Here is a 26,317-nt window from a genome sequence, read left to right as displayed (position 1 = left end):
AGAACAATTAAAATCCAAGAGAAAAATTGTCCCTCATCCCATCCCCTAATTAATTCATTTTTGTCTGTGTTACTATCTACTCTTGATCCATACACTTAATAGATTTTTGCACTTTCGTAGTAATACTATAAATAGAATTTTATGTTCATTTTAAGTTAATGTAATACTGTATCTTTCCCCCACAATTCTTCCGCCCCTCAACTTTCCTTTCCCACTTTCCCTGTACCTCCTACTGCGTACTCTCTACAACCAGTGTCAGTGCCAACAGCACTGGGTCCTTCCTCAGCTGTCTCGACGCCCATTCAAAAATATCCCGCCACATTCACACACAAATGGGATTCTCTTCTTGCTATCGATTTAAACTTTTTTTTTTTTTTTTTTTTTTGCGGTACGCGGGCCTCTTACCGCAGTGGCCTCCCCCGCCGCTGAGCACAGGCTCCGGACGCGCAGGCCCAGCGGCCATGGCTCACGGGCCCAGCCGCTCCGCGGCACGCGGGATCCTCCCAGACCGAGGTACGAACCCGCGTCCCCCGCATCAGCAGGCGGACCCCCAACTCATTGCGCCACCGGGAAAGCCCTAAACATTTTTATACAGCTTTCTTTTTTCACTTAACAACACATCGTGGATGTCTCTCTAGGTCAATAGGCAGAGATTCAATGCACGCTGGTTCGAGCTGTGTTAACAGTCTGGACAACGATCAACCGCGTTGCTCCCAGAACCCTTCCCCCTCCACACAAACGCTTTTATACATAACTTCTTTACCGTTCCTTTGACTTCTAGAAGATTCTCAGAAGAAAGATTTCTGGGTCAAAGGTGACGCACATTAAACATGTTAATTAATTAATTTATTTATATTTGCGGTACGCGGGCCTCTCACTGCTGTGGCCTCTCCCATTGCGGAGCACAGGCTCCGGACGCGCAGGCTCCGGACGCGCAGGCTCAGCGGCCATGGCTCACGGGCCCAGCCGCTCCGCGCGCGGCATGTGGGATTTTCCTGGGCCGGGGCACGAACCCGTGTCTCCTGCATCGGCAGGCGGACTCCCAACTACTGCGCCACCAGGGAAGCCCCATTAAACATTTTAATAACTATTCCGGGATTACTTTCCCAAAGGGCTCTAACACTTCACATTTCCATCAGCGATGCTTGTGAGGGTCCCTGTGCCCCCAATGGCCTTTAATATTCCATCTTCACTCAGCAGGTGTGGGGAGAAACGGCTTTTATTTTTAAAAGGATATACCCTTTCATGTTTAAAATAAGGGATTCACTGCCTGCACTGAAAAGAAGGCTAACACTTAAGCCCGTTTTCCAATTCAGCGTGATTGCTTTCCCCTGGCGAAGCCCCTGCTCCTCTTCCCAGTTTCCCTGAGCGTCGTCTAGAGTTCGGCTTCCGCGACGCAGCCCGGCCGTTTGCAGGTGGGCGTTCCCTGCCACGCCGCCTAGCGCCGGGGGCAAAGGTGCGGGGTCAGCTAGCCGCGCTACTTCCCGAGGCCGGACTCTGAGGGGGCGGCGCGCGCTCCCGGGCGGCCCCACCCCCCTCGTCCAGGCGAAGGCGCTTCGAGAACGCCGAGCGCGGCCCCCAAGGTTGTGGTGACTCTTATTCTTTCACCACTTTGAGGGACCCGGCGAGGAATCCCCGGGACGCCAAAGAAGCGGCTGCGGACTTCCGACGGGGAGGGCGTGAGGCCTAGAGCCGCTGGGGGTGCTGGGGCCGGAAGGCGACGAGCCCCGCTCAGCTGTGGGCCGGGGGCGTGGCGAGGCCGGATTCTGTTTCCCCCCAGGCCCTGAGGAGCTTTCGGTTTCATTTCCGGCCGGCGTCTCCACCTCGCGGGAACCGCCCACGCCCCTCCAGTCCCAGGCTCGACGGCCATGGCTCCCGACGCCGTCCTCCGTGAGGTGACCCAGGCGCTGTGCGCGGCCGGGGGCGCCTTGGAGCTGGAGGAGCTGCGGCGCCGCTTGCGGGCGAGCGTCGGCGGGGACGTGCTGGAACGGCTGTTGCGGGAGCGCGGGCGCTTGGCGGTGGCGCGGCGGGCGGCCGGGGACGGCGCGGCGGCCGTCGAGCGTCTGGTGCTGGCCGTATCGCCGCTGCGCGTGTGCGGCGCGTACCAGGGCTCGAAGCCGAGCTGCGTGGGGCTCTGCGCTCAGCTGCACCTCTGCAGGTTCGTGTTCTACGGCAAGTGCAAGATCCTGAGGGACAGGTAAGGCGCCGCGCCCCGGAGCCCGACGAGGGGAGACGGCCTCTTCGCTCCCAGCCCGGTCGTGGCCCTTCGTAAATTCGGGGGCGACAGTGAGGTGGCTGTTCCCTGGCCTCTCCCCGGAATTCCCGTCAGCGAACATTTATCGAGCATTTACTGAATACCCGGAACTGTGCGCCGGACTCCGCGTCGAGCGGTGTCCTCTGGGCCCCTGCGGTCTCGGAGAGCGACTTAGAGCCCAGCAGGGGGTGGGACTCCCTGGCAGGGGCAGTACCGGGGTGGGGCTGGAGGGCGTTGGCCGAGGGAAGAGGGAGGGAGCTCCAGAAGGAAAGGGGCTGCGGCTGACTTCTGCTCGGAGCTTCAGAGCGCCCCGGGCCCCAGAGCTGGCCGCGAGGGCCCACGCAGAGGCGGGATCTGTGCCCAGCAGCCGACGGACTCTTGTGAAACCTTGCTTACAAGCAGGCAGTGGCTTCTGCTGCATTTAGAATAAAATGCAAGCTCCTTACCGTCGCCCCTCAGGGAACTGGTCCCTGCCGGCCCTCCATCCTGGTCCCCTCCGTTGATGCCTTTCTGGTCCTGGAACACTCCCAGTCTATCTCGTGACCTCTGCTCTCCTGGACCGCCTTTCCTGGTTTGCCTGCTGTATCGTTCAGGACTCAGGCATCACTTTTCTTCCTCTCCATCACATTGTTCCGTTTACTTTTCTCATAGCGCCCGTCATGGCCGCGCATTCCTTCAGTAGAACTGAACACTCGGAGAGCAGGGGCCCCTCTGTCTTGGCCCTGGCTGGCCTTTTCCGGCCCTCAGCTCTGTGCTCTGCGCCTGGCAGGTGCTCAGTGAGATTTGTGGAGTGGATTAATGAGGTTAATGCTAAAGAATTTGGACCTCACCCTGAAGGTGATGGGGCCCGTCAAATGGCAGGCGGGTAGCCATCAGGTGTGCGTTTTGAGGAAGAGATCTTAGTGGCGCGGTGCTTATTTAGAGGAGGATGTGATGCAGACCTGTTTGGAAGCTAGCCCCGTTATTTAGAAGAATTTGTTTCTTTTCTTTTTTCTGCCGTAACATGGTGGACATTATTTGTTGCTCACATCAGGTCTAAGGGTAAGGTTTAATAGTCAGCATGGGGTAGGGACCTTGATGTACGCAGTCATTTAGGGACCCAGGCTGGCGGACCTAGACTCTGCCCTCCTCACCCCATGGCTCCTAAGGCCATCTGGGTATCAGGTTCCGAGGAGCAGGTGGAGGAGATGGAAAGTAGAGAGCTGGTGGGAGGTTTTTATGGGCCGGGTCTGGAATGGTAGCTATCTTTCTGTCCATGGCACCTGCACCACAGGATGTCTCATGACTCTGCCTGGGTGCAGGGGGAGCTGGGAGATGTGATCCCTGGGAAGCACCGTGAAGAGGAAGGGACGTGTGTGTGAGGAATTTGGGAGAGTTGGTGAGAGGGTGGTGACAGGATCCAAGAGGCGATGACTCATTTTTCTTTATTAGTGTTGACACAGAGCTGACTTCCCTTTCTTACTGTTGACAGAGAGCAGGAGAGGGTTTTGTTTCAAAGTGTGCCCAGGGGGTAGCTATCCAGGTCTGAAGCTTGGGAGGATCACCAGGGCCCTGAGATGCTAGTTTTGGGACTTGCTGGGCAGTGTATGCCATGACTGCAGCACCAGGAGTGGGTTTGATCCGGGTGGAGGCTGAGAGTGGAGGGAGCCCTGGGGCAGTCGGGCCCGCAGGGGGAGCTGGTGGAGAGGCAGCACCTCCGGGCGGGCGGAAGGAGGGCACACCTGGAGAGGAAGGCAGACACAATAAATGGTGGATGGAGGGACCTAATGACGGGGACCACTGGTGGGCCTTATTAATGTCCGTAGTGGGTAAAATAAAGATGGCAGCCCTATTAGGCTAATTCCCAAAATTTGGGGTCAGATTTTATTTGTCTTGGAAATCTGGTATTTACTGGCCTGGTTGATCCGGAGTTTTCTTCTTTTTTCCCTCTTCCTTGTGGTTTACACAGGACAGTTTGTTGAACCTTCCTTTTCTGGCTGTTTCTGGGTTGCATAAGGGAGAGTGGGTGTGGTCAGCTGCACATTCTATACTTTCCCTGCGAAATTACTTGTCTTCCTCAACCACAGGGTCAGCTGTCTCAGAAGTAGATCATCACTGCTGCTTTTGTTCATTGGCGACAGTTGGGGAGGGTCCCAGGTCCCCAATTCCATCTTGTGCTTAGGGGGCAGTGAGCACAGTGGTTCAGAGCCCAGCTCCAAGGCAAGCCTGCCTTGTCTCTACCCTGGCTCTGCTCCTTGCCCGCTGAGTGATCTTGGGCAAATTAGTTTTTATCTGAGCCTCAGTTCCCTCATCTGCAAAATGGGATAGTATTACCCACCTTATAGGCTTGTTGAGGACAGTACGACTTAACTCACGAAACATTTAGGCAAACCCTAAACATTTAGGCAAACCCATTTAGGCAAAATGAAACCAAACATTTAGGCAAACCTTGGTTTGTGGGAGATGCCCAATGAGTTTTAGTAGCCATCATCATCATCGTAATTACCAAGCCCCTCTGCCTAGAATGTTCTTCCCTGCTCTCCGTGCCTGGTTCCTCAACCCTAAGTATTTGGCTCAGGTTTTATACCTTCCAGGCACCATCCCTTGATTGCTTCCCCCACTTCTGTCAGGCTCAGGTGCCCCCTCTCTGCGCTGATGCGTCCTGCGCATAGCTGACCTTGCATTTCCCACAGCATTTTAGAGTCATCTCAATGTCTGTGTCTCCACTAGAGAGAAGGAGAGGAGTTGGATGACTCCAAGGTTTTCAGCCTGTGCAGTGGAAGAGGGAAGTTGCCCTTTACTAAGATGGGGGAGCAGATCCAGGGGTTCAATTTTCTTTTGAGATGCTTATCATAGGTATGGCAGTGTCTTGAGTCAAGCAAATGCTATTTACCTGACTCTTCTGGGTCCTGTTGACTCAGGTGATCATTTGAAGGCTTATCTTTGGATCATTGGGGCGTGGTGCCAGTGCCTGGCTCACAGAGAGTGTTCAAGAGGGGCTTGTTGATCAAAAGAATGCAGGAGGGGAGCAGAAAAAAGGGCTGGGCCTCAGCAGTGGTGTGTGTGTGTGTACACGCCTGTATCCACACTCATTTATTCAGCCAATGTTAAATGCCAGTAAGTGCCCAGAGACTGGCACGCTGTGACTCTGGGGGAATGGCTCCATCATTCTCATCAAAAACCTGCTGAGAGGTGCTTGCAAGGCACCATCTCTTCCTTTGTAAATAAGCACTATGATTTTTCATGGCATAGACATGCTGGTTTTCTCTGGTGCCTCTAAATAATGTCAGGAACTATTCCTGAAAATTTTTCTTAAAGGTTGATTTTACCAGCTGTATTAGTTTGCTTGGGTTGCCTTAACAAGGTACCACAGACTGGGTGGCTTAAACAACAGAAACTTATTTTCTCACAGTTTTCAAGGCTAGGAAGTCAGAGTTCAAGGTGTCAGCAGGTTGGTGTCTCCTGACACCAACCTTGGCTTGCAGATGCCTTCTTCTCCCTGTGTCTTTACATGGTCTTCCTTTTGTGTCCTGATCCCCTTTTCTTATAAGGACGCCGGTCAGATTGGATTAGGCCCCCCAGTGAACTCATTTTAACTTAATCACCTTTTTGAAAGACTCCAAATACAGTCACTTCTGAGGTACTGGGAGTTAGGACTTCAACATAAGGGTTTTGGGGAGACGTTTCAACTGTGACCCTAGCCCTGCTTCTTTGCAGGAAGGACTGTAGGAAGGGTCACAACTTGACGTCCGAACACAACATGCGCGTGCTGAAAACTCAGGGCGTGGACCACCTCAGCTTCAGCGAGCTCTCCGTGCTCTTGTTACAGAACGACCCCTTGCTCTTGCCGGAGGTGAGTGCCAGGAGAGGGTGGGCCTGAGTGTAAGTGATGAGGGAGGGACCAGTAGGTGGGGAGACAGGAAGACATGGCGGAAGAGAGGCCAAGGGCCGCACTGTGATCGCTGGGGTCTGCCTGGAGGGAGACCTGGACTGAGCTCCTGGCTCTGCTGATTTTTAGCCCTGAGATCTTGTGCCAACCTTGCTCCCTCTTGAAGCCTCCTTTCCCTCTATGTCAGTTGGGCTGGTACCTCCTTTGCAGGGCTTCTGTGAGGTTGGGGGAGCCCATTTGGCCAGTGGCTGCAGCCAGTTGTTACACAGAGCGGAGGGAGTGAGAGATTCCAGCTGGCCCGTCCCTGTCTAGCAGGACTTAGAAAAATGCAGGTACCACCAGACCCCGGAGGTCTGTGGGGAAGTTTTCTAACTTGGGTTGATGTGAATTCTCATACTGCATTTCGGACAGTAACCACCCACTTGTTTTGAAGCTCACTGCAATGGTCATGGACTAGCTTGAGTCCTAAGAGAAGCGGACACCAAGGTGGGATTGGAAGTGTGAGAGATTTATTGGGGAGGGAGCAGAAGAAGGTGGGGAAGGCTTCAGATGGTGTTGGTGCTCTGACATCTGTGGCAGGAGAAGGGGAAGGAAAGGGACCCGGTAGGAAGAGACCCTGACTGCAGTGCAGTTCTCAGGAAGCTTCTACCCAGCCAGCGAAAAGTTCTGAGCTAAAGTCCCTGTTGGTTGGCATCCTGTGTCTCCCCAGAACAACCTGCCTGGTCATTGGCTGAGAGCAGCCCTTGGGAGCTCCCTCTGTGTAAAGAGGGCGGCTGCAAAGGGCAGCAGCTGGGCCGAGAGTTGCCTGTGCTCTGTGGCAGATCTGAGTGGTCGTTCTGTGGCCAGCACAGGTTCCGTGGGATGCTCTGGCACTGCTTCTTGGATGAGGCAACAGGGATTAGATGGGTATATTTTAATGACAGTGCTTCCTTATTACTCAGTTGGAACCTCCCATTTGAGAAGGATGCTACATAGCAAACGACTGGCACATAACAGGTATTAAGTGTTTTCCTTTGCCTTTTGAAAACTAGTATAGATTTAATTCACCTAACCTTTATTGACAATCCATTACAGACGAGGCACTGGTGGTAAGGAGGTGAGAGACCCTTTCTGCTCTTCCGGGGGGCACAGCTACTGGGTGGGACAGTAGCGGATGATAGCAAGGTGCTGTTGTAGGTGCTTTAGCAGGAGTCAGTGCTCTGGTCTCGGGGGCACAGTTTGGGCACTGGGGAAGGTGCCCTGGAGTAGATGGTGCCTGCTCTGGGTGCTGGAGGGTGAGTGAAGGATGAAGGTGTGGGAAGAGGGAGGCAGAGAACGGGGGCCTACCTGGTCAGGGCACAGTGTGTAAGTCGGCACGACCTGGACTTAGGGGGAGGGGAGAGAGAAATGCGAAGGTGGAGGCTTAGCCATACAGCCTCCTGTGTCACGGGCAGGAGTTGGGGCGAGGTTGTGTTGGGAGGGTAGGCATTAACTTTTTGGAGTGATCACCTTGTTAGTGGTATGAGAACTGAATCAGCAGGTGACCGGCCTGGAATGCGCAGCCTCTGTCTCCTGGGGTGTGTGGGGTGCTTCAGGACACGGTTGCCAACACGTGGGGGCTGTGACCAAAAGCTCGGATCCAGGGCAGCTCTCCTGCCAGGTCCGCTACTCTCAGGCTAGCCCCCTTATCAGTTGACCATTTGGGGGCCGCCACCATGAGTTGAGCACCCACTGTGTTCCAGGCATTGTATTAGTCACTTGGTATATTTCTTATTTAATTCTCACAATAGCCCAGCAATGTAGGTGGCATTATTCCCATTTGGTGGATTAAAAAACGGAATCTCAGAGCTGGTGAGTGGCCTGCCCAAGGTCAGACAGCTTGTAAGTGGCAGGATCAAGGTTAGGGCCCAGCTCCCTCTGATCTTTTCCCTCGGGGCTTCCATTTCCAGAAGGGACCCCCTGCTGATCTGGGCCTGGGTTCTGTAGCCCTCTGTTCAGTGTAATGCCTGTGAGTTGAGTGAGTGGGCCCTTGGTGGTCTCTGGTTTAGTTCCCATCTCTAAGAACGTGGAATGTAGAGGAAAAGGAACAGTTGATTCAAGTTCAAGCCCCACCTTACCAACAACCCAGTCCAGCAGGTACTGTATGTGCCAGGTGTGTTAGACAGCTGTGTGACCCAGGGCAAGCCTGTTAGCTTCTCTGAGTCTCATTTTGCACTTGGGAAATGAAAGGGCTGTATTTGGCTTTCTTGAAGATACTTTAAACCCTCAGAGCCTCTTTGACCTGGAATTGGAGAAAAAAAGTGTTGGGAGAAACTGGGCCCTGGGTTAGAGAGAGTTGGTGAATCAGTGGGGGCAGGGGGTAGGTAGCGTGTAAGGTTTGTTAGTAGTGTAAGGTTTGCTGTGTGAGTTACATTAAAATGTTGTTTCATGTGAAGGGAGCAGCTCTGATCAGCTGGATGTACTTTGGATTTTCCCGGCGGAGGGGCTTGTTCTGAGCAGTCCGCTGTCCTCCCCGGGTCCCATTTACCAAGGGCATGTGCTAGCGGCGTCCATCTAGAGTGAGGGGTGTTCTCAGAGCTGTGCGACCAGTGTCGCGATGGGATCGCAGCCTTGGCTAGGTCTCTGGAGGAACCTCTTCCTCTAGTAGGAAGTAGTGGTAGGTTCAGTAAGGAGGTGGTGTTGTGTGAGGCCTTTCTAAGCTGCTGTCTTTTTTCCTTCTCTGTTAACAGATCTGCCTTCATTACAACAAAGGACATGGACCCTATGGCTCTTGTTCCTTTAAAAAGCAATGTGTCAAACTCCACATCTGCCAGTATTTTTCACAGGGTGAATGCAAGTTTGGCACTGGCTGTAAGAGATCCCATGATTTCTCTAATTCTGAGAACCTGGAAAAACTGGAGAAGTTGGGCATGAGGTCAGAGCTGGTGAGCAGGCTGCCTTCCATTTACAGAAATGCTCATGACATCAAGAATAAGAGCTCTCCCTCCATCAGAGTGCCGCCTTCTCCCTATGTGTCACAGGGGACTTCTGGTAAGGCTCTGGGCTGGGGCTCCTGGATGCCAGCTGACTGCTAAATGGCATGTGTAACTTTGGGCAAGTCTGTGCTGCTTCTAGTAAAATGCAGGTGGCCATCCCCTCCTGGCCAGTGGGGACTGTGAAGATGAGTTGAAGTCAGAGCTGTGAATGAGCAAGACATTCTAAACAAATGCCGACTGGTGTCGAGGGTGGGTGAATTCTCTCTGGGCCTCATCTGCACAGAGATGGGAGATGCTGCTTCTCCCTATCCAGTCTTCCCTCTGCCCCCCTGGAGAGCTTGTTTTCCAGTGAGGGACCCCAGAGTTAATGCCGTGCTGTACAACTCTGGGGCCATCCTTTGCGTTGCATTCTGTTTATATATATATATATTTTTAATGAGTGAATGAAGCATATTTTATTTACTTACTTATTTTTGAATGAAGCATATTTTAATTTCAGCTTTCTTCTTGACATGAATGGATCTTTTTCGTCACTGCAGATTGACTTTGTTCACCGCTCATCTCCAGACAGTGCCGACCACAGTAGGCACTGAGACATTTGTTGAATGGATGAATCTGTCAGGACACTTTTTAAAAAAATTTTTTTGAGAAATATCAAGCTTAGTGACAGGCAAATGGGATTTTGAACAGAGATTGTTTATTTAATAAGCATTTCTTGAGTACCTGTTGGTTGGGATGTGAATACCATGGTCCCTCAGGGAGGCTGTGATGCCTTGGTGTCCTTTGGATTTTCACAGTATCTGCTGTAGGCTGGCCATTCTGATGATCCATTTTCTCATTCAACAAATTTGAGTCCTGGCCATGTGCTGGCCACTGTCCTGGGCCTTGTTTATACCTTAGTGACTGTGAGCCGTGGCTCCCCCCCACTTGTTAGCTGTAGTGATAATCTAGGATTTTTAATAGAACACTTCCTAAAATACCAGTGCCAGGATGACCAGCAAACAAACTTATCACTCTAATCTTACCTGATTTTTATATTTGAAAGTTGTCCTTGTCATATGTTTTTTCTTTACATTTTCTTCAATTATTTTTGGTTAGTTTCTTTCAACAGTAAGAAGCCTAGAAGCAAACAGGTTTTGCTTTAAATAGTTTGTTAAAAAAGTGTCAATTGGATTATGGCCTTGTTAGAAAGGGAGGGGAGGATACCTGCGCCTGGGGGGAGAGGAAGGCCAGCTCTAAGGCTCCACAGGTGTGGGTTTTAAGGTGCAGCCTGTGGCTGTCTGAGGGGCCTATAAAACAACAGGGAAGATGAATAACAAAATAGGGAGGGTTTGCTAATGAGTTTTATATGCTTATATGGTGGCAGTTGGGGCCCACCGAAGTGTAATTATTAGGTAATGGCTCATTGAAGCACTTCTAGTAAAGGTAAACTTTGAGAGCACTTGCACGCTCTTGTTATATTACAATATTTGAAAAAAATTATTTATTTTTATTTATTTTTGGCTGCGTTGGGTCTTCACTGCTGTGTGTGAGCTCATTACGGTGGCTTCTTTTGTTGTGGAGCATGGGCTCTAGGCACACGGGCTTCAGTAGTTGTGGCTCGCGGGCTCAGTAGTTGTGGCGCATAGGCCCTAGAGCGCAGGCTCAGGAGTTGTGGCGCACGGGCTTAGTTGCTCCGCAGCATGTGGGCTCTTCCTGGACCAGGGCTCCAGCCCGTGTGCCCCGCATTGGCAGGCGGATTCTTAACCACTGCGCCACCAGGGAAGTCCCTACAATTTTTATAATTAACCTAAATTAGGTTTCATTTTGAATTGTGGGCTTTCTGTTTATTGTTATTTTTTTCTTGGTATTGGCACCCGATTCTAATAGTTCATTGACAAGTATTTGCTTTTGCAATCAAATCTAGTTTATAAAATGCAGCCTTCACTTGCTCTCTGGGCTCATCACGTCAGTAGATACAGAAGGAAAATGTGTTGGTTAGTGGTTCCCCCCTATTAAAAAAGTGTCCCAGGTTCCACTGTTGAAGGCTTCTGATTGAGTCAATCTGAGGTAGAGCCGGGCACTTCTATTTTTAAACAGGTCTCCTAGTGAATTGGGTGCACAGCCAGAGTTGAGAAAAGACTCACCCCCAGCCCCCAACAATGACATCCTGGATTTGGCAAGCAGCCCTGTGACCTTGGGCTCCCTGATTCCTCCCTAAAAAGCAGAGGGCCCACCTTATGTCTGAGGGTCCTTTCATCCAGAACTTTATAAGATTTTGTGAGGTTGCCTTGCCCACTTTTGCCTCGTGCAGAGGGATGAATGTATCCTTTTTTCTCTCCTTTGTACCTTGAACTACCCCAACTCCGTGTCAGAAGCATCGGTGATACATCTTTGCAGTGTTTCTTTGTAGAAAGAAGAGATGCAGGTTCTGTGTCCCCAAACACTGCCAACCAAGAGGAGAGTGATCAGATTTGCTTGTTCCATATCTGGAAACGTTGTACCTTTCAAGGTGAGTCAGGGGAAACCCCTTCATCCACTTGTGGGCGGGATAACTGCTTCTGGTTCCCAGAGCTCTGCTCTGACACCACCCCTCGAGGTCCTCTCCCCGCCGTCCAGAGAGGGTCAGGCCATCTTAATTGTGAGCTGGTGGCACTTCAGTGATTTTGTTGAGGAGTTGAGGGTGGTAGGAATTACTTGAGTTTCTAAAGATCAAACTATAGATGGGGAGCATGACTGTTTGGTTCATGCAGCAAATGAGTGTCAAGTGTTGCCCCTTGGTCAACGTAGCATGAGGTCAGAGACCTGCAAAGGCACTTGGATGCCCAGTCTAGTGTCCCTTATGGAGGGAGGTTGTAGTCTCAGAGATACCTTAGAACCTAGGAATGCCCTCCCTCAGGAGGAGACACCTGTGTTCACTCTTGGGGGATGAGTATTTATTTAAGTTTGGGGTTTCTCTCCACATTCTCTCTTTTATCAGAAGTAGCAAATCTTGTTTTTTGTGTGGGTGTGGGTGTGAGACTGTATTTTCACTAAACCTTTGTTCTTGCTGCTGTCCTGGGCTTTGATTGAAGAAAGATTCCTTCTCAAATTGGTGACTCTGCTTAAAAAAAAAACAAACGCCAAAACTTCCTGTTTTGTTTTCAGTCTTTAAAAACTACCCAAGCAATTCATGAATACTTTCACTTTGTAAACGAGTGAAATGATACAGAGTAAAGTCTGAAGTCTTCCTTCAGCCTTCTCTGAAGGTAAACACGTGACGTGTGGTCATATTTGTTTCACATATTTTTCAACAGATGGGAACATGCACATTATTTAATCTGCTTCTTTTACTTAATGGTGTGTCCTTGAGATTTTTTTCTACATTAGTGTGTATGTGTATGTCTACCGGGATTTTGAAAACAACTTTGTAGTATTTGATTAGAGTGATTTTTTTCCCTTGAGCATCTGAGTACACATGTGTATTTCCATAGATAGATTCCTGGAAATGGAATACTAGGTCAAGGAATATGTGCTGTATATATACATATATATATATGTGTGTGTGTGTGTATATATATATATGTGTATATATATATGTATATATATATATATATAGCCTTAAAAATCAACGTTATTAGTTATAATTTACATGCAATAAAATGCACCCATTTTAAGTATACCCTTTGAGTTTTGGTAAGTATGTTTGCCCCTGTAACTATCACTATAATCTAGATACGGAACAGTTCTCTCATTCCAAAAATTCCCCTTATGCCCCTATACAGTCGATCCTCACCTCCCAGTTTCCCGACCCAAGGCAATCCTGATCTACTTTCTGTTGATGTAGAGTAGATGTGTGTTTTCCAGAATTTTATATAAATGTAATCATACAACATGTATTCTCCTGTTGCATGGATTAACTACAAGTTGTTTATCCATTTATATGTTGATGAACATTTGGGTTTCCAGTTTTGGGCTTTTATAAATAAAGCCTCTATCAGTATTCATGTACAAGTTTTCATGTGGATGTATGTCTTCCTCTCTTGGGTAAAGACCTAAAAGTGGAATGTCTGATCATATGATAAATGTGTGTTTAACATTATAAGATACAGCCAGACTGTCTTCCAAAGTGGATATATTTCACCTTCCCACCAGCAGTGTGTGAGTGTTTTGGTTGCTCTACATCCTTGTCAACACTTGGTATTGTCAGTCCTATAAATTTTAGCCATCCTAGCAAATGAGTAATATCTCATTGTGGCTTTCATTTGCATTTCCCTGATGAGTAATGATATTTAACATTTATTTTCATGTGCCTGTTGGCCATTTGTTTGTCTTCTGTGAAGTATCTGTTTAAATCTTTTGCCTATTTTACAGGCAGATAACAGTTTTGTTAAGATATTAAGTATATTTCATATAGTATACAATTCACCCATTTAATAGTTTTTAATATAGTCAGAGTTGTGCAACCATCATCACAGTCGATATTAGAACATTTTCATCACCTCCAAAGAAATCCATAACCATTAGCAGTCACTACCCATTCTTTCCTCCCCCCAGCTCCTGGCATTTACATTATGTCTCTGGGTTTGCCTGGATATTTCATATAAATGGAATCATACAACGTGTGGTCTTTTGTGACTGTTTGGCCCATTTTTTTATTGGGTTGTTTGATCTCTCATTATTGACTTCTAGTAGTTTTGAATATTCTTTATTCATGTCTTTGTCGGATATAGGTATTGAAAATATATTCTCCTAGTCTGTGTCTTTCATGTTCATTTTTTTTTTTACAGTATCTTTGGAAGAATATGTTTTATGTTGATGTCCATTTTAATATATTTTTTAATGGTTTGTGTTTTTTGTGCCCTAAAAATCTTTGTCTCTTCCAGGCCCAGGAAAATGTCTCTCCTATGGTTTTTTTTTTTTTTCCAGAAGTTTATAGGCTTAGCTTTTATGTTTAGGTCTGGTTGTTTCTCTTGATCTGTTTTCTCCAAAAATTATTTCCTTAGGGCTTGATTCTTCTGTGTGAGTTAGCTGCCTGTCTGTGTTATTTTTCCTCGTGTGTTGGGTGGCTCTTGGTTGTGTGCCCATGTTGGTACTCAAATCCCTGTGCCTACTGGTGGAGGCCGATTCTGATTCCAGGCTTAATGGGGAAGAGGCGGTAAGTCTTGCTTGGTTGCGGGGGCTGCTAGCGTATGTTCGAAGGTCAGGGCGGGGGCTTTGATGGCTTTCTCGCATGCTTCTCTCTCCAGCCCCTATATCCACACCCACGTGTTCCATGGGACAAAGAACAAGGTTGCTGGGCACAAGCAAGGCGCTGATGGGGCACTTGCTCCACTGGGTCCTGATTCCTCTCAGTGCTCTTGTCCAGGTGTCTTTCTTGCTCCTTGTTACATCTGACTCTGAGTTTGTGAAGCCCCCAGCTCCTTCCTACTTCTGGGGTGGCTCTCTTCTGCATATTCTGCATGTATTTTTCTCTCTTTGTTGGTTTGGTTCTTACTGCTTCATATTTTTAGGAATTCTTTAGTAATTCTGGTCTTTTGATGGTACTTCTGTTTTCCAGTGCTTTTGGATTTCTTCTTCTCTGTGATCTGTCATTTTAAGGGAAGTAGGGAGAAAGGGGATGTGGATGTGGGTACTTTGCCAATTTGATTTGGTTTCTGTGACTAACCTTCTAGAAAACCTAGACTTGGGAATGCAACAGTGAGGTGGGGAACATTGGAAGAAGGGAGGGAAACTGAGAGACGGGACAGAAGGACCAGGAAAGTTGTAGCAGAGAAGGGGCTTTACACCCCCAGCGCTGAGCTAGGACTCCGCTCTTGCCATCTTCATGGCTGCAGTGGCCTGCGTGGCATCCTCCTCCTCAGGGCACCTGCCAGCTTGTGAGCAGCATGGGCTCCATGCTCAGGTTGGATTAAGAGTTAGAAGCCTCAGGCCTCACAGTGCCTTCCCCTGGCCCCTATGTCCTTCCCAAGGAAGTGTCAGCCTGGAGAGGGGTGGGTGGTGCTCCTACCCTGACAGGTGCCTTCTTAAGGGGAGAGCCTTTCTTCAGGTTGTCCAGGACTCACCTGTGCTGGGCTGTATAGATGAGCGACTGAACACTCATTCCTCATCATTTCCCTTAGTGCCCCTTAGGAGGAAACAGGAAATCTTATTTGGTCGTGACCTCTGGACCACAGCTGTGGCCTTATCTCTTCAGGTCGAGCCCCTGGTTATCACTTTATTGTCCACACCCCTGGTCAGGAGTCTAAGAGGGCTCCGTTTGGCCTGGTGTGAGCCATCCCTGCCCTAATTCTGGACAGGTCAGGACATCCTGACTCCCCAGTGGGGCTGTTTCCAGCCTGGTTGAACTTGGCAGAGATTTCCTTGGTTGGGGTCCCTCCTCCTGTTCTCTAAGCCCTGTCGGCCTGGCCCCAGGCCTGGGCTTTGACAAGCCCAGGCCGTCTCCCCACTTCCTCCCCGGTCCCTGCCACCCCATTGCTCCCTGGCAGGGTCTCTGGGAAAGAAGTGGCATTAAGACTTGCCTGAAAGACTGCGTACGATGTTAGAAAATTTTAATTTTTTTCAGATGTCAAGTTAGCCATGCTTTACTGTTACTATTTTGAAAGATGAATTAAAAATGTACAAAAGACAGTAAGAAATGTCTTCATCACAACCCTTTTCCCCAGCACCCAGATTCCCTTCAGAAACAGTCATTGTTACTAGTTCCTTGAATATTTTTCCATCAAGATTTTATACAAGCACAAGTGTGTATGTTTAGTCTTTCTCTTTACACAGGTGCACTCTATGAACGCTCTTTTGTATCTTTTTTCACTTAACTAGATGTTTAATTTTTTGGACTATATATTTTTGCGGTTCAAAATTCAAAACAAATCTCTCCTCATAACTTTGTGCTGTGCCACCCAGTCCTCCCATCGCCCCCACCCCCCCACACACAGCAAGGAATAATGTGTGCATATATGTGTATTTAGTCCGAGTCTGGCTAATCTTGTTTTTTCTGTTCTTTTACCCAAATAGAGGCATTCCACACCTATGTATCTTTCTATCTAATAGTATAAATCCTGCAGGTGTCAGTGTGAAGATTCCCATTGCTCTTCTTTCGTGTCTCTCTTTCCTCTCACAACATTCCTCCGTCAGGATGTACCAGAACCTCACAGTCTGTTGAAAGGTAGAGGGAGGGTGTGGGCAGCATTCCAGGTGAGCGGCTGGCATGAGCCAAGGCAAGGTGGGCAGGAAGTGCTAGGAGGTACAGGCCCTGGGAGCACACGGAAGGCATGGGGGAGTAGTTGGATGGAAACCGTAGACCCGGGCTGTGTGTACAATGCCTTTGGGGGGTGGGGTGTGTTGAGGAGGGGTGAGTAACTTAGCAGCCAGAAAGATCAAGGTGGGCTGAAACCACACTGCTGACCCACCTGCTGTAGGACCTGCTGGGGTTGGGATGGTTCTGGTAGAGACGAACCTGCTCCCGTTTCTGGTGTGATCACGCCCCATCCAAGTGTCACGTGTATAGCAGTAATGCACCGACAGACTGCCCCTGCAGACATGGAGCCTTCGACCGTCTATCTCATGATCAGCTTCTTTACTCTCATGACATGAAATTCATACATAATGTAACCCACCAACACACAGTTTTTAAAAAGTCAGTTTAATGTGTTTAATGTCCTATTAACAAGGGAGACATAAAAGGAAAGTGTGTATCCTAAAATGCATAGTGTTTGGTATCTAAATGCTCAGGTATGACTGCATTAAAAAAGGCTCCCTCACAGATTTCCAGAATGTTCCCAGGTCAGCAGGCAGCCCCATACCCTTTGAGAACCGTGGGACTGGGCCAGGCTGTGTATTGCCAGTGTGCTCACTTCTTTATATCTTTATTTCAGAGAGGTGCAGTAGAGTTCACTTCCATTTGCCATATCGGTGGCAAGTCTTAGATGGAGGCTCGTGGAAGGATCTGAACAAAATGTACCTTATTGAAGAGGCCTATTGCAATCCTGCAAGAAATGGGTATGAAATATGTCACTTGTGTCTGCTTTGTGCCTGGGCTTTTGTGTGTGGTACGGGAAGTTTAGACACAGAAGGGTTTAGTTTTGATGGGCTTCATACACAGACGCACACACACAGAGTAAGGAGGCGGGAAGCTCCCTGCACGAAATTGGGAGTTGATGGTCCTGCTGGTGGCTGGTGCCCTTGTTGCCCCATCTTCCTCTTTTTTCACGGAGGAGCTATGGGGAGAGAAGGGGTGGGTACCAAGTAAGTTCTGAATTATTTGATGCTGGGATTGATCATGTAAATATATCCTCATTGATTAGTCCAGAAAAGGAAGAGGCGATCATTTGTGAAATTTACAGCCTTTGCCTGTAAAGTCATACAGCTGAACTACTGTTTATTGTTCAACCTTTTTTATTTTCCTAAGTATGTCCTAGTATTTTCACTTAGTCAGTTGAGAGTAAATGGGGAAGTCCTGGGTAGCCTTATTTTCAAATCTTGGATTAAACTTGCTAAAATGTGTTGCCAAGAAGAGAATTTGAGCCCGTTTTTTGAGTGGATAAAATAAATTTGTGCTTAGGGTGCAATTATATGCAAATTGCTACTGGTAAAGCATGTGAAACAAATTATCCCCCTTCAGAAGATTAAGTGGCTCACATAACCAGCTCTTACCTACGTCCCCCCTTTCTTTCTCTTCCCTTTTTTTTTGAGGCTTTTTAAGTTAAAATTTATACTCGGTGACATGCACAGATATTAAGTATATAGTTCAGTGAGTTTTGAGGAAGGTATGTACGCTTGCAGTAGCCAACGCTCTGATCCAGCTGTAGATCATTTTCATCACCCAGAAGGTCCCCTCCTACCCCCTTCCAGTCAGTGCCCACCCTGTAAACCACTGCTGTTCCAACGTCTGTCAGCACAGATAGTCTCTCCTGTCCTTGAACCTCATCTGAATGGAGCTACTCTGGACTGTTGCCTGGAGGCTTCTCTCAGGGCTCTGTTCTTGACGCTCCTCCCGGGCCACGTGTGTGCAGGCTTCCTTGGGGTAGGCGTTCAGGGGTGCGCCTGCTGGGAGGTAGGCTGGTCCCTCCTCAGTTCTGCCAGGGGATGCCAGATTCTTTTCCACAGTGATTGTACTGCACATTTGGTGTAGTCTGACGTCTGCGCTTTTCTAGTCTTCGGTGTAAAATAAGGTCTCCATTTTCATATCCCTGAGTCCTGGTGAGGGAAAGTGTCTCTTCACATGTTCAGTGGCCATTTATGCTTCTTCTGCTGTGAAATGTCTGTGCTTGTAGTTTGTTTTGTTGAGGGGGAAGGTTGTGTTCTTCATTAGTTAGTTTTGGAACTCTTCAAGTTTCTGAGTATTAAATGTGTGTTGAAAATAAATGAACTCCTGTCAGCTTATGATATCTGTTAATGAAGAGAAGTATTTATCCATTCTTTCCTTTATAGTTTTATACTTTTTTCTTTTCTTTTTTTTTTGGAGGTTTTATACCTTTTGTGTCGTAAGAAATCCTTCCTTATCCTGAGACCATAAAATATTTATCCTGAATTTTCTTTAAAAATTTTTAACATTTTAAGAACTGTATTAACCTCTCCTTGCGTGTGGTGAAGTGTAGGTCCAGTTTCATTCTTATGCAGATGAATTACCAGTTTTTCCAAAGACCACTTTTTAAAAATATATTTAAAACATTTAGAGTTTGGGATTGACATGTATACACTGTTATATTTAAGATAGATTACCAACAAGGACCTATCGTATAGCACAGGGAACTCTGCTCAATATTCTGTAATAACCTAAAGGGGAAAAGAATTTGAAAAAGAATAGATACATGTATATGTATAATTGAATCACTTTGCTGTACACCTGAAACTAAGACAACGTTGTTAATCAACTATACTCCAATATAAAATAAAAAATTTTAAAGAAGTAAGCCATTAAAAAATAAAATGTTAGGATAAAAAAAGTAAAAAAAAAAAAAGTATTCAAAAAGTAAATCAAAAAAAAAAACCAAAACAAAAATCAAAATGAGACAAATGAACCAAAATATATATGGGATAAAGGATAAACCGCATAGAGAAGAAATATTCCAAGTGATTTGTTTAATATGTTGTAATTCGACTCTACATCTTTAGAAAGATATGTTCTTACAGACGAAAGAACAGCAAAAAAAAAAAAGTCTTAAACTCTACTCAGCAAAAAAATAAAATTTAAAAATTGTGATAAAATAGACATAACATAAAATTTACCATCTTAACCATTTTTAAGTGTAAGGTTCAGTGGCATTAAACACATTCACATTGTAGTGCAGCCATCTACCATTCATTTCCAGAAGTCAGTCGATTTTTAAACCCGCCAAAACTGAGCCAGATTTGGCAAAATGTGAATACATTTTATAGCTTAATTTCAGACTTAGCTGCTAAGTACTGCTTTTGTAAGTAGGCCATCTTTTTTGCACCTGTTTTCAGTGCTGTCTGTCAGGTGTTGAGTTAGCAAATACACACCCGTCTGTTTCTGGCCTCTTCTGTTTCATTGGTCTGGGTGTCTCTGTGTCAACATCACACTCTCTCATGTAGAAGAGCTTTACAGTACGTTTAAGCATGTGATAAGGCAAATCCCCACCTTATTTTTCCTCAAATTGTCTTGCCTCTTGGTCTTTTGCTCCTCTTTAGAAATTTTAAAATCTGCCCGTTGGTTTTCACAAAAAACACTGTTGTGATTTTTTTTAACTTGAAATTGCATTGTCTATTATCAGTTTGGGGAGAACTGACATCATAATGATGCCAAGGCTTTCTATTCATATACGTGATAGCATCTCATTTAAACGTTCTTTACTATTTTTCAGTAGTTCTCTAATTTTCTCCATTAAGGTCTTGTATATCTTTTGTTAGATTTTTTTTTTCTTTAGGGATTTATTAGCTTCTTCATTTCCTTTTTCAAAAAAAATTTCTCCAGTTTTTTTGAGAGATAATTGACATACAACACTGTAGAAGTTTAAGGTGTAGAGCACGATGACTTGACACAAGTGTATATTGCCAAGTGATTACTGCAGTAGGTTTAGTTAATATCCAGCACCTCATATAGTTACCCCTACCCATTTTTTTTCTTGTGAGAATTTTTAATATTTATTTTCTTAGCAACGTTCAAATTACCATACAGCATCATTAACTATAGTTAATCATGTTGTGCATTACATCCCTAGTTACATTTTTTTGTTGCTGTATTTTCTCCCTGCTGATGCGTAGAAATGCAGTTGACTTTTCTATCTTATATCCTGCAACTTTACTAAAATACCTTAACTCAGAATCTACTGATAATTTATTTGAATTATCTGTATAGTTATCTATATGTTCTAGATATCTGTATAGAAATTAATATCTGTGAATAGCAGTTTGTTTTCCCTTTTCAATTCTTACACATTTTATTTCTTTTTATTGTCTTATTATAGTGGCTAAGATCTCCTGTACCGTGCTGAATAGACGTGGTGATAGCTGAAAGATTATTCTTTTCTTCTTTTTTTCCTAATTGTAAAAGGAGTAATTTTAAAATGTTTTTCCTTAAGCATGTGTGAATGTTTGGAACCTTTGGCATTGCTAATCAATTCTAGTTTTATTCCTAGTATGCCAGGAGTTTTTTTTTTTTAATTGTGTATGGAAATTGAAGTTTATTGAGTGCTATTTCTATGTTAATTAAGAGCCAATGTTTTGTTCTCCTTTACTTGTTAACGCAGTGATTTGCATTAATTTTCTAATGTTAAGTCCATTGCATTCCCAGACTGAAGTCATACGTAGCCTGTGTACACATGCACATATGCACATGATGGTGAACTTTGTATTGCCAGTATTTGGTCTAAGATTTTTGTATTTACGTTTGAATAAGATTGGTCTATAATTGTTTCATACTGTCTTTGCCTGTTTTTTTTAATTGAAGTATAGTTGATGTACAATATTATATAAGTTACAGGTGTACAGTATAAATGATGCCTGGTTTTTATATTATGAAATTCCTAGCCTCATAAAAATGAGATTGGGATGGATTCTTTTCCTATCCTGAAAAAATCCTGTGAAATTAGAATTATTTTTTTCCTGAATGATCATGTTTCTAAAAATTTCTGGGCCTGATGTTTAATTCCTGAGAAGATTTTAAACTACTGACCCAATTTCTTATAATTGTTTTAGGACCAGTCAGGTTTTCTGTTTTTCCTTGAGTCAACTTGGTAAGTTGATATTTTTTCTAGGAGTTTGTTCATTTTATTTATTTTCAAACTTTTACTGTCATAAAGTTACTTATAATATCCCTTTTACTGTCTATGCCATCTTTAATTTTGTCCCCTTTTACAGTTCTAATCTTTTTTCTCTCCCTGTCTTTTTTCTTGATCAATCTTGCAGAGATTTATTAATTTTACTAATATTTTTCTTTTTTAGAGGAACAAACTTCTCTCCTTTTTTGATCTCATAGATTAGATGACCCATGATTTATTTCTAAGTGTATTTTAAAATTAGTTTTAAAATTTAAATTCAAATGGATTGCATTGTGGTCAGGCTATATAAGAGATTCTTCGAATTTTGTTGAGGCTTGCTTTATGGGTGTAGTACATGGTTAGTTTTGGTAAAATTCTGTGTATGCAGAGTCTTTTGGCTGTGGTGTTAGATGAAGTGTGTTAATTGTGTGGTTCTAATCTTCTTTATCCTTATTGATTTCTTTGTCTGCTTCTTGTGTCAGTTACTCAAAGGTATGTTAACATTCACTATGAATTTGTCGGTTCTCCTTGTAATTCCATCAATTTTTATTTTATATATTTAAAAACTATTATGAAGTATATAGAAGTTTAAAACTTTTATCTTCCTGTTAAATTGAGCCTATTAGCAATAGAAAGTGGATGCTTTTTATTTCTAGTAATGCTTTTATGCCTTAAGTGTGTTTCGTTTGATATTAATATATATAACTAAGCCAGCTTTTTTTTTAGCTACTGTTCACTATTTTACTTTCAAGCTCTTTTGTTTACATTTTAGTTATATTTCCTGTAAACACTGTAGAACTGGTTATTTTTTCAGTATGACAATCTTTCTCTTTTAATCAAAAGTTAAATATTGTGGTTTATCCATTTGTTGTGATTACCTATACATTTGAATTTATTTATTCTACTGTCTGTTTTGGTTTTTGCTATTTGACCTGCTTTTTCTATTTTTCTTTTCCCTTTTTGATCTTCTCTGAGATGTTTCCACATTTGATTTTTTGTTTTCCCCCTCATCTACTAATTTGGAAGTTACATAGTGAATTTCTGTTCTTTTAGTGATTACCCTGGAAAACAGACCCTGTAACTTAATATACCTTAGTTTAACAATTTAAGCTAATCTATACCTTTTATCATTCTCCTGAACAATAAAAGAATCTTGAACACTTGAATTCTGACTAGTTCCATTCATACTTATATACTACTTGTGTGAATTTGGGAAAAGTACTTAGCCGTCCTGTGCCTCAGTTTCTGCATATGTCAAGTAGATAAAAATAATAGTTCCTATATCAAAGTGTTATTTTGAGAATTAAAAGAATTAATGTGTGTAAAACACTCAGAACAATGCCAGGCATGTAAGATGTGCTGTGTAAATATTGCTTCTATTATTTTCTTAATCCCAGAAGTTAGAAATTAGCCTTGTTTTATACAGTCAGTATTTGTTTAAATTTAAATGTTTACCATTTTGGTTTTTTTAATGTTTTCTTTTAATCAATATTTATTTCATATTGAAGTATAGGTTTTTTTTTTTCTTTTTTTGGCCTCGCCACACAGCTTGTAGGATCTCAGTTCCCTGACCAGGGATTAAACATGGGCCACAGCAGTGAAAGCCTGGAATCCTAACCACTAGGCCACCAGGGAACTCCCCGAAGTATAGTTGATTTATAGTGTTGTGCTATTGTCTGCTGTACAGCATAGTGATTCAGTTATACATGTATATACCTGTTTTTAGATATTCTTTTCCATTATGGTTTATCATACGATATTGAATATAGTTTTCTGTGCTATACAGTAGGACTTTGTTGTTTGTCCATTCTATTTATAAAAGCTTACATCTGCCAAACCCCACCTCCCACTCCATCCCTCCTCCAGCCCCCTTCCCCCTCCCCCTTGGCAACCACCAGTCTGTCTCTATGTCCATGTTTCTGTTTCTGTTTCATAGATAGGTTCATTTGTGTCATGTTTTAGACTCCACATATAAGTGATATTATATGGTATTTGTCTTTCTCTTTCCGACTTCACTTAGTATGATAATTCTAGTTGCATCCACATTGCTGCAAATGACATTATTTTGTTCTTTTTTATGGCTGAGTAATATTCCATTGTATATATGTACCACATCTTTTTTATCCATTCATCTGTGGATGGACGTTTAGGTTTACCATTTTGTTTTTGCGCACAATTCCTTTGTTCATATGTTTCTGTGAGGATCATTTTCCTTTGAGTTCATGTTCTAGAAGTTAGTTTAGTGAGAGTCTAGGGGCAGATGTATTTTTTGTTTGTCTGAAAGTGTTTTTATTTCATCTTCATTCTTGAAAGATAGTTTTATTGGGTATTTTCTCTCAGTTCTTCAAAGATTATTCCATTGTTTTCTGCTTCCATTGCTTCTATTTAGAAGTTCGCTGTCAGTATAAATGTGTTAGTTTTTTGGGGCTACCATAACAGATTGCCAGAAACTTGGTGACTTAAGACAACAAAAATTTATTGTCATAGTTCTGGAGGCTGGAAGTCCAAAGTCAAGGTGTCAGCAGGGCCATGCTCTGTCTGAAGACTCCAGGGGAAGATCCTTCCTTGCTTCTTCCTAGCTCCTGGTGGTTGTTAGCAGTCCTTGGTGTTCCTTGGCATTCCCAGGTTTATAGCTGCATTGCTGTAATCTCTACCTTTGTTGTCTCATGGCTTTCTCCCACGTGTCTCTGTCTGTGTCCAAATTTCCTTCTTCTTATAAGGACACCAGTCATTGAATTAGGGCTCAAGCTAATTGAGTATGACCTCATCATAACTTGATTACATCTGTGAAGACCATATTTCCAAATTTACAGGTACCAAGAGTTAGGACTCGAATATATCTTTGTAAGGACACAGTTCAACCCATCATGATAGGTAATCTCTTTTTTCTCTCTGACTACTTTAAATATCTCGTCATTCTTTGGTGCTACAGTTTCACTAAGATCTGTCTATGTGTGGATTTATATTTATTTAATCTACTTACAATTTGTTGTGCTTTCTGAGTGGGAGGCTTTATGTTTAATCAATTCTGGAAGCTCCTCAGGCATGATCTCTTCAAGTATTGCTTCTCTGAACTTCTGGTTAGACATATGTTAAGGTCTTCTTGCTTTATCTTTTATGTCTTTTAACTTCTCTCATTCTCTCTGCTGTATGCAGGGGAATTGCTTCACTTGTTCACCCAGTTCACTAGTTCAGCCTTGTCTGAGTTGCACTGTGTCCTATCTATTGTGGTTTAAATTTTTTAATTATTATATTAATTCTAAAGGTTAATTAATTCTAAAGGTTAGTTAATAATATTAATTAATTAATATTAATTAATTAATAATATTAATTTCAAAGTTATCTGGTTAATTCTTTTTTTATATAAATTTATTTATTTATTTGTTTGTTTTTATTTTTGGCTGTGTTGGGTCATCCTTGCTGTGTGTAGGCTTTCTCTAGTTGTGGCGAGCGGGGGCTACTCTTTGTTGTGGTGCACAGGCTTCTCATTGTCGTGGCTTCTCTTGTTGCGGAGCATGGGCTCTAGGTGCATGGGCTTCAGTAGTTGTGGCACGTAGCTCAGTAGTTGTGGCTTGTGGGCTCTTGAGCGCAGGTTCAGTAGTTGTGGCACACGGGCTTAGTTGCTCCGTGGCATGTGGGATCTCCTGGGGCCAGGACTCAAACCTGTGTCCCTTGCATTGGCAGACAGATTCCCAACCACTGTGCCACCAGGGAAGCCCTACCTGGTTCATTCTTATAGTTTATTTTATTTTATTTATTTTAATAACATCTTTATTGGATAATTGCTTTACAATGGTGTGTTAGTTTCTGCTTTGTAACAAAGTGAATCAGTTATACATGTACATATCTCCCCATATCCCCTCCCTCTTGCGTCTCCCTCCCACCCTCCCTATCCCACCCCTCTAGGTGGTCACACAGCACCGAGCTGATCTCCCTGTGCTATGCGGCTGCTTCCCACTATCTATCTATTTTACATTTGGTAGTATATATAAGTCCATGCCACTCTCTTAATTCGTCCCAGCTTACCCTTCCCCCTCCCCATGTCCTCAAGTCCATTCTCTACGTCTGCGTCTTTATTCCTGTCCTGCCCCTAGGTTCTTTAGAACCATTAAAAAAAAATTTTTTTTTTTAGATTCCATATATATGTGTTAGCATACGGTATTTGTTTTTCTCTTTCTGACTTACTTCACTCTGTATGACCGACTCTAGGTCCATCCACTTCACTACAAATAACTCAATTTCGTTTCTTTTTATGGCTGAGTAATATTCCATTGTATATATGTGCCACATCTTCTTTATCCATTCATCTGTCGATGGACACTTAGGTTGCTTCCATGTCCTGGCTATCGTAAATAGAGCTGCAGTGAACATTGTGGTACATGATTCTGAATTATGGTTTTCTCAGGGTATATGCCCAGTAGTGGGATTGCTGGGTCATATAGTAGTTCTATTTTTAGTTTTTTAAGGAACTTCCATACTGTTCTCCATAGTGGCTGTATCAATTTACATTCCCACCAACAGTGCAAGAAGGGTTCCCTTTTCTCTACACCCTCTCCAGCATTTATTGTTTGTAGATTTTTTGATGATGGCCATTCTGACTGGTGTGAGGTGATACCTCATTGTAGTTTTGATTTGCATTTCTCTAATGATTAGTGATGTTGAGAAATGTCTAAGTCTTCTGCCCATTTTTGGATTGGGTTCTTTGTTTTTTGATATTGAGCTGCATGAGCTGTTTATTTATTTTGTAGATTAATCCTTTGTCAGCTGCTTCATTTGCAAATGTTTTCTCCCATTCTGAGGGTTGTCTTTTTGTCTTGTTTATGTTTTCCTTTGCTGTGCAAAAGCTTTTAAGTTCCATTAGGTCCCATTTGTTTATTTTTGTTTTTATTTCCATTTCTCTAGGAGGTGGGTCAAAAAGGATCTTGCTGTGATTTATGTCATAGAGTGTTCTGCCTATGTTTTCCTCTAAGAGTTTTATAGTGTCTGGCCTTACATTTAGGTCTTTAATCCATTTTGAGTTTATTTTTGTGTATGGTGTTAGGGAGTGTTCTAATTTCATACTTTT

General features: G+C 44.2%; 1 protein-coding gene across 1 annotated transcript in view; it reads left to right on the top strand.

Moving 5' to 3' along the window:
- The first annotated feature begins 1,513 nt into the window (after positions 1-1,513).
- Positions 1,514-26,317, top strand: part of PARP12 (poly(ADP-ribose) polymerase family member 12) — a 44,269-nt gene continuing 19,465 nt past the window's right edge. The window contains exons 1-5 of the mRNA XM_060020993.2: positions 1,514-2,197; positions 5,951-6,086; positions 8,831-9,131; positions 11,469-11,567; positions 16,909-17,032. Of these exons, the coding sequence (XP_059876976.1) occupies positions 1,869-2,197; positions 5,951-6,086; positions 8,831-9,131; positions 11,469-11,567; positions 16,909-17,032 (989 nt within the window). The 5' untranslated portion in view covers positions 1,514-1,868. The remainder of the gene's footprint in view (positions 2,198-5,950; positions 6,087-8,830; positions 9,132-11,468; positions 11,568-16,908; positions 17,033-26,317) is intronic.

Source organism: Delphinus delphis, chromosome 9 (genome assembly GCF_949987515.2).
Source record: "Delphinus delphis chromosome 9, mDelDel1.2, whole genome shotgun sequence".
Classification (NCBI taxonomy): Eukaryota; Metazoa; Chordata; class Mammalia; order Artiodactyla; family Delphinidae; genus Delphinus; species Delphinus delphis.
This window is presented reverse-complemented; position numbering and strand designations above follow the sequence as displayed.